Source organism: Octopus bimaculoides, chromosome 3, assembly GCF_001194135.2.
Source record: "Octopus bimaculoides isolate UCB-OBI-ISO-001 chromosome 3, ASM119413v2, whole genome shotgun sequence".
Lineage (NCBI taxonomy): Eukaryota > Metazoa > Mollusca > Cephalopoda > Octopoda > Octopodidae > Octopus > Octopus bimaculoides.
The window spans coordinates 133807367-133816364 of record NC_068983.1 but is presented as its reverse complement, the minus strand read 5'-3'; the positions used below and the strand labels follow the sequence as shown (position 1 = coordinate 133816364).

General features: G+C 36.9%; 1 protein-coding gene across 2 annotated transcripts in view; it reads left to right on the top strand.

Annotated features, from left to right (window-relative positions):
- LOC106871530 (nucleolar protein 6) overlaps window positions 1–8998 on the top strand; it is a 36409-nt gene that overhangs the window by 24702 nt on the left and 2709 nt on the right. For both annotated transcript variants that reach the window (XM_014918029.2, XM_014918030.2), the window contains exons 17-21: window positions 2482–2642; window positions 2917–3069; window positions 3998–4095; window positions 5192–5400; window positions 8106–8291. In XM_014918029.2, coding sequence (XP_014773515.1) covers window positions 2482–2642; window positions 2917–3069; window positions 3998–4095; window positions 5192–5400; window positions 8106–8291 — 807 coding nt within the window. The remainder of the gene's footprint in view (window positions 1–2481; window positions 2643–2916; window positions 3070–3997; window positions 4096–5191; window positions 5401–8105; window positions 8292–8998) is intronic.

Below are 8998 nucleotides of genomic sequence, written 5' to 3'. Positions count from 1 at the left end.
GAGAAGACCCGGCAAGCCAAGTGAGATCGTTGCCAGTGCCCCTGGACTGGCTCTTGTGCGGGTGGCACATAAGATGTACCATCCTGAGCGTGACCGTTGCCAGTACCGCCTGACTGGCCTTCATAGGATTTCCGAGCAAGATCGTTGCCAGTGCCACTGGACTGGCTCTTGTGCAGGTGGCACATAAAAGACATCATTTTGAGCGCGGCCGTTGCCAGTACCGCCTGACTGGCTCTCGTGCAGGTGACACGTAAAAGCACCCACTACACTCTCGGAGTGGTTGGCGTTAGGAAGGGCATCCAGCTGTAGAAACCTTGCCAGATCAGACTGGGGCCTGTTGCAGCCTCCTGGCTTGCCGTCCAACCCATGCTAGCATGAAAATCGGCCATTAAACAATGATGATGATTACACACACCGTTTATCTGTTTCAGTCATTAGACTGTGGCTATACTGGGGCATTGCTTGCAGAACTTTAAGTTGAATCAATCCCAGTACTTATTTTTGTTTTAAAGCGTGGTACTTATTCTATCAGTTCTTTTTGCTGAACTGCTAGGTTAACAAACCAACATCAGTCAAGCAGTGGTGGGGACAAACATAAGCATACAACACACGCATACACACACACAACACACACACACACACAACACACAATGAGCTCCTTTTATTTTCTATCTAACAAATTCACTCACAAGGCTTTGGTTGGCCTGAGGTTATAATAGATGTTTGCCCAGGGTGCCACACAGAGGGACTGAACCTGGAGCATGTGGTTGGGAAGCAAGCTTCTTACCATGCAGCCACACTTGCCCCTAAATAGATATGATGGGCTCTCCACCAACCACTTTATAGAGTGTGTTGGATGCATTTTATTGTGCCACAAACACTAGAGTGTTATGTCCTTGACAAAATTAAAGGCTCTTCCTGACCCTGTGTTGTCTATTTGTTTGCCAACCACTTCACAGTGTGTATTTGGTATATTTTATTATGGCATTAATGAGGCTGTCTCGTTTCTGATAAGGTGAATAAAAGTGAATAAAAGAAACAAAGTGATTGAGTCAAATGTGATTAATGAGAGAGAATTATGGATAGTGATAGAGGTGGTTAAATGTTAAGAGTGATTGATAGATGTTAATAACAAGTGTCTTAAGGCAAGTGAGTGATGCTTGCAAGTGTAGAAAAGATAATGGTTGAATGTAAGGGTGAATTGGCAGAGTTGTTAGTGTTAGACAGTGGAGGCGCAATGGCCCAGTGGTTAGAGCAGCGGACTCGCGGTCATAGGATCGCGGTTTCGATTCCCAGACCGGGCGTTGTGAGTGTTTATTGAGCGAAAACACCTAAAGCTCCACAAGGCTCCGGCAGGGGATGGTGGCTAACCCTGCTGTACTCTTCCACCACAGCTTTCTCTCACTCTTTCTTCCTGTTTCTGTTGTACCTGTATTTCAAAGGGCCAGCCTTGTCACACTGTGTCACGCTGAATATCACCGAGAACTACGTTAACGGTACACGTATCTGTGGAGTGCTCAGCCACTTGCACGTTAATTTCACAAGCAGGCTATTCCATTGATCAGATCGACTGGAACCCTCGACGTCGTAAGCGACGGAGTGCCAACACTATAGTGTTAGACAGAATGTCTTGTGGTATTTGTTTTGATAACACTGTACTAAGTTCAAATCTCACTCAGGATAACTTTGCTGGTTATCTTTTTGAGGTTGCTACAAAGAAGTATCGATCCAGTGTGTTGGACTAGATACCATGAAGTTTTTATTCTGGTTCTGCATTCAGAATTCAAATCTCACCATGGCCTACTTGGGTGATAGACTTGATATGTTGTCTGGTTTAACACCACCAGCACTTGGCCCTTGGGTGCATTTAGAAAGTCCATTCTGTTGTGAGCATTCAGGCCAGGACTTAAGTTAGATGATATCTCCCATTTCCACTAATTTCAGAGACCCTGTATTGGGTTTATGGGCACTGCTTTATTTCCTGGCTAATGCAAAAAAATCTGATGCAAAAAGCATTCCTTAAACATAGGCTACATTAGCTTCTTGATAATAGCAATAATGTTTAGAGAATGTTACCAAACATTTTCATTGCTGGTATCTGGTGCTACCTACAAATATCATTAAATTACTTTCAAAATATAAATCAGATTGTTGAATCAAATTTTTTATAAATTTAGTTGAATTTTGGAATAATTCGTCTAATATTACTTCGAATTGTTTTTTTCATCTTTTATAGTATTATATGCAGAATTTATTCGTGTTATCGTAATTAATGTAATGGACATTAAAAAACTTAATTTGAAATACCACCAACTTAATTACATTTCTAATTAACCTGTTAATGTCTGAATAATGATTTTCTGTAAAGAATGGATGATAGATGAGCTGAGGTTCACAGTCAGGGTCTTGAACATATCTAAGATCAACCCCTTCAAACTGTTTCCTTTTTATATTGGTATGTTTTGTCTTTTTGTTATTTAGGATGAAATTGTGTTCCGGTTAAAGTTGTGTTTCAATCCAGAAATAGAACTATTAAAGGAGCCACATACTAGTGTCGAAGGAGAAAAGGTTCACAGTAATGAGTCCCTCTGTTTATGGGCTGAGACGAGGGTCATGCCAAAACTGACCAGTGTACTTCGTGGGTAAGTTCCTCTTTGCTTTTGAATGTAGAGTTAGGTGCTGTATAAATGGTTCAGAATAGTGGGTTTCCAGGCCTGCAAATGGATTGAAGATGTGTGTTTCACTGTAAGAATAATTGTGGCATCTATAAATGGCTGAATGCCCTTGTATTCCAAGATAGAAATCATTATTATCTTAATTGTAACACCAATGTCATACTTTAGGTAAATTATTACGCATTTGGTTTTATTATTGTTTTTACTGTGGAAGTATGTCTGACTTTTTTTCTGGTTACAGTCTTGGTCAACAACACCAAACTTATGGCCTTGTTGTACGTTTAGCCAAGCGCTGGCTCGCAGTCCATTTCTTATCTGATGACATTCCTGCTATAGCAATTGAGTTACTGGTGGCAAGTCTGTTTTTAGATCCTTATCCATTTGAAGTACCACGGTAAGTTATTGTTTCTTTTTTATAAGTTTTTCTCTAAATAGATAAAACGATAATGATAATAGAAGCAAAGGAAGTGTTATTTTCATCTGTCTTGATTTTAGAGTTACCACTTTAGCACTTTTTATAATATATATATTATTTTATATGTCATTGCAATTAACATTACTATAAAATTTAATAGACATGTTGCTGAACCAATTCCTTTAAGTTGTAGTAGATTACTGTAACAGTGAAGGCTGTGTTTGGCTGCTTGGTTCTGGTGTCTATCAAGCTATTAGCACCCTGAATTGGCAATACAACTGATTCCACCAGATAGTTAGGAAAAAGGAAAAGCCTGAAGATATGATGTTGTTCAGGAAAATCTATTGGTGACACTGCGCAACGAGAACCAACATTACTTTTGGTTCCTGTTTGAGACAATGTTCCATCTAGTGTCCTGCAGTGCAGGTGGTACTAATATGTAATGAGTTCACAATATTTCATGTTGGTTTGTAACTTAAGTGGCTTTAACATTTTCGCTGATAAAAGGTGAATTTTTAATAATTTCTACTTTTCATTCCTGAACTATTGGTATGTAGTTATGCTTATCTAAATGTAAGATGCACAGGAAAATGAATTTAAAAACAGATCGTTATATTATTGAAGTTGACTGGCCTAATTAATAATTGAAGGGTTAATCACACGTATTTTTAAGTTGATATTTATTTTCATTTGTTCATTTTTAGTTGGCTTGAGGTTATCATTGAAGACACTTGTCCAAGGTGTCACACAATGGAAATGAACTTATTAAGCACACATGTGTGTATGTCTATTTGTCTGTATATGTGTGTATGTATATGTCCATTATATATCTAAAATAATATTTTTTGCTATTGTATCAAAATTTTCTCATGTTCAACTGTTTCTAAAATGAAATCCTTTTTAACAGAGGATCAATTTGTGGCTTCCTTCGTTTCCTTTACTTGGTGTCAACATTTGACTGGGCAACAAGTCCGTTCTTTGTCAACTTAAACAATGAATATTCAGGTGAGTGACTGTCTTAATTATTTTTTTTTTACAACTCATTAGTTCGTAGTGTGTGAATCTGTGTTATCTTTGTTATTCTAATGCTTATTTTTCCACCATTAACTTAATGGGAACCATGACAGAACATCTGCCTGTGTGTCTGTAATGTCTTATCTGTATGACAATGCCATCAGAACATTTTGTCCTGCCTTTGAGATTCCATATTTTGATCATCTAGACCAGTGGTTCTCAACTGGAGTCTGTATAGTCGGGGGTCCATATAAGATTCTTTTGTTAAAATTTGTCTGCAATGAACTAGTTATACTTCTACAATACACAAAATATTGTAACAATTTCTTTTATACAATTCCTAATGATATTTGATTATAAAAATATATTAGGACATATTTAAACATCAAATGGATAGGAGGGTCCATCTGAGTAAAATAGGAATCAAATGGGTCTTTAGTAAAAAAATGATTGAGAAACACTGATACAGACTGTACCATTGGACTGGATTCCATAGTGTACCAAATTTATTCAAGTATAATACATACTTTTTCAACTTTTTGAAACTAAATATTAGAGGTGCATATTATATACAAGATCTAAATGTTCACCATTATCCTCAATCAAATGTGTTGCTATATTACTACAGTAATGTTACATTTTTTTTTTGTGATAATGATGATGTACTGTTTAGTACAACTGTCATGAGTGACTGTTATCAGTCTTCAATATAGAAGGTTATAATATAATAATTTCATTATTGAAAATACGATATTAATTATTTGTACGAGGTGTTTTAACCTGGGTTTTATAGACCATAATTAGTAGTGTGCATCATACAATGAGTGCTTTATATATGAATAAATGCAGTAGGTTTGGTACTAAAAACGTGAAGAATAAAGAGGGTTTAAACTATCAAAATAGGTAAGCAAAGCACAGTGAACTCATTCTCTTTGATATTTTGGCTTCTTTACAATTCAGTAGAGAAGGTGGACATCTTATTATTGGACAAAGGTTATTATGTGTATGGAATTTTGGGGCACTTCTTGTATTTATACTTTTCATATCCTCATGTCATTTCATATTTGTTTGAATATATATTTTGCAGGGGCAGAAATTAGCCAAATTAAAGCAGACTTCAGTGTTCGAACAAGTTTTCCTCCTATGACAATTTGTATCCCTCTCGACAAAGAAGTGGTTTCGTTTTGGACTCGTGAAAAGCCTAACCAGATGATGCTAAATCGCTTAATTTTGATTGCCAAACAGTCATTGTGTACATTACAAGAGATGTTGATATGGCCAGCTAGTGATTTAAAGGTGAGCTTTTTAGTAGTAATTTCTTGTATTCTTTGATTATCAATAACATAAGTTCATGAGACTAACAATGGAGAATGGGGGTTAGGTTATTCAGTGATTCTCAATCGGGATCCATATAGCCCTTGAGGGTCCATATAAGATTTTGTTAAAATTTATCTGCAATAAATTAGTTACACTTCTACAATGCATGAAATATTTTGATTTTTTTTAACTATAATTCCTAATCATATTTAATTATAAAAATATAATAGGATTTTTTTAGACATCGAATGGCTGAGAGTCCACCTGAGTAAAATAGGAATTGAAAGGCTCCATAAGAAAAAATAGTTGAGAACCACTGGTTTATATCTTGCACTTTTTTTTTAACAATAGGTGTAAGCATTATTGTGTGTTTAAGATCACTTAGCAGCCTCATAGTCTTAAGTCACAGTTTCATCATCATCATTATCATCGTTTAACGTCCGCTTTCCATGCTAGCATGGGTTGGACGATTTGACTGAGGACTGGTGAACCAGATGGCTACACCAGGCTCCAATCTGATTTGGCAGAGTTTCTACAGCTGAATGCCCTTCTTAATGCCAACCACTCCGAGAGTGTAGTGGGTGCTTTTACGTGCCGCCGGCACGAAGGCCAGTCAGGTGGTGCTGGCAACGGCCACGCTCAAAATGGTGTATTTTGCGTGCCACCATGGCATATTGAACATATGTTTTGTTGTATTGCCACAGGCCAGCTTATACCATAACTGTATTTAAGCCTGTCATGTGTGTGTGTCTGAGCTTGTGTGTATGTGCATAGATGTTGATATTTCTGCTACTCATATGAAATTATTAGAGCAAAATAATGTTGCTGTGTTTACACTTTCAGTACACATTGCTTTGTATAGCTCTGTGTTACCAAAATAATGGAATAAAAAATCTCTCACTTGTAAGACAGGTAAGAGGTGACAAGAAGAGCATCTGTCTGTTAAAATACAGCACAAAATCTCATCCGTCTCATGCCAGCATAGAAAAACGTGCATAAAACAAATAATCATCATTGGTTATAGCTTTTTCATGAAACAATCATGAGTTTGCTGCAATCTTAATGTTGAGAGTGAGAAAGGGAATGTTTGCGCAACACGGTTGGAATAAATATCACAAAGTAGTTTTGTTTGAATGTGTTAGTTTTCTCTTTGATGTTCACATCGCATCTTATGATGATAATACATAAATACATATTTATATGACAGTCTTTTGCATAGACTTTTTCCATTGAATAAATTTTGTCTGGCAGCTGTAGTAGATCAAGATTAGTCCTGCATGAATTTATTATTTAGAGACCATCCCGTTTTTTTGTAACATGATGGATCCTTTATCCATTTAGATCAGTGTTTCCCGAAGTGGGTGGTATTGCCCCCCCCCCCTCCGAGGGGTGATGGAAAGTTCCAAGGGGGTGTTGAAAAAAGTGGGGTAATAATGGGGTAGTGATTCATGTAAAAACAACAAAATAATGGGTTCATTAGGTTAAGTTTTATTTGTGAAATACAGTTGCTTTGAATTTGCTTCAAAAAGAGGTCTATGTTTGTGATGGTTAGTTGGGGTGGGGCACTAGGAATGTGACCTGGGTGTCAAAGGGGCAGCAGGACAAAACAGTTTGGGAACCACTGGTTTAGATGATTGGATTGTTGTTTGGTTAACTGAATTGCTTAGTTCTTTAATGTATAGTGGCTGAGTATCTTTCACATAATTCTGAGGCTAAATTTGTATGTGATACTGTATACGATAAGGCTTTGCCTTGAGAATTACAAGTACAACTTATCTGATGGCTTTCAATAGTTAATGTCTGTCCTATTTCACTTGTAAGGGTTGGGTTAGTCTGAAGTTATGGTAAACACACACTTGCTTATAATTTTAAAACTACTTTATCAAATGTATTCTGGTATTATTAAGACAGTATCTTTTACTTCTTTCAGTCATTAGACTGTGGTCATGCTGGGGCAGTACCTTGAAGAATTGTAGTTGAATGAATTGGCCCCAGTTTTTTTTATTTTTAAACCTGGTACTTATGTTATCAATCTCTTTTGTTGAATTGCTAAGTTACAGGAATGTAAACACACCAGCACCAGTTGTCAAATGGTGCTCTCACTCTCACACACACACAAAAACTGCTTTCAGTTTCCATCTGTCAAAGTTTTGGTTGGCCTGAGGCTATAGTAGAAGACGCTTGCCCAAGATGCCATGCAGTGCAACTGAACCTGGAACCATGTGGTTGGAAAGCAAACTTCTTAGCACATAGCCATACCTGTGCTAAGAGGGTGAACCGAGGGAAGTCTGGTTGCTGTTCAGTTTGAGACTGTCCTTTTTCTGCATGAAGTAATATCATATCTGAATAATAAATCTCCATGTTTATATAATATAATCAATCATTTGACGGTCATTTCTTAATTCAATCATAAAAGTGGGTGAGCTGGCAGAATCATTAGCACACCAGACAAAATGCTTAGCAGCATTTCATGTGTCTTCATTGTTCTGAGTCCAACTTCTGCCAAGGTAGATTTTGCTTTTCCTCCTTTCAAAGCTGATGAAGTAAATACCAATTGAACCCTGGGGTTTGATGAGATTGACTAGCCCCCTGCCCCAATATTTCAAGCCTTGTGCCTTTAGTACAACAAAAAAAACAAAAAAACACTTCAATCACCTTTTTGGTATCTTTTATATCTATTTCAGAAAATATTCCGCCCATCTCTGGAGCCATTTGATGTGGTTATTCATTTAAAACATGACCAAGAAGCTAGTCCAGGTCAAGCTATTGACTCCATTGGCAGAAGGAATTACCCAGCATTTCTTAGTAATCCTTCCAATCTTCCAGTTGTTGATTACCGACCAAAACAGCTTTTCATGAAAGATCTCAGGGTATATTCTTTTACTTAATTTCACAAAGTTAATGTCTTTTGTGTCCTCATATTCTGTAGATACGTCAACTCTAATTGTGCAGCTACATGATCAAAAGAATTCCCATCTTAATATATCTGGCTTATAAGATAGAGGATGCAAATGAACGGAAATTTGGCTGCTATTTTTAGTAGATCAAATGACTGCAAGAGTTCCCTTGGTTTGTAGTTTTGCAGCTATCATTAGATGTGACCAGATTGTAAAGCAGAATTTTTACAGTGTATATGTGGATGTGAGAGTGTGTGTGCGTGTGTGTGTGTGTACATCCAAGTGAAATCCCGGTCATGGCAAGTGCTGGTGACATGTAAAAGACACCCAGTATGGAGTAGTTGGTATTAGAAAGGATGTCCAACTGTTGAAACCAAGCCAAAACAGACTGGAACCTAGGACAGATCTCTGGCTTACCAGTTCCAGTCAAACTGTCTAACCCATGCCAGCATGGAAAATGGATGCTAAATGCTACTGCTGATGATTAATGTATGTATATGTCTTTGTGTGTATATATATATATATATATATATATATATATTTAATTAATTCAATAATAGGATAAAAATCTTTTACAAGAATTTTATCAGGAAGCTAGTGTGTAAAAAATTCATAAGGGAAAAAAACCCATCATAATAATGTGTTTATTTTGGAAGTCTAGTGTGTGGCATTATTCTGTA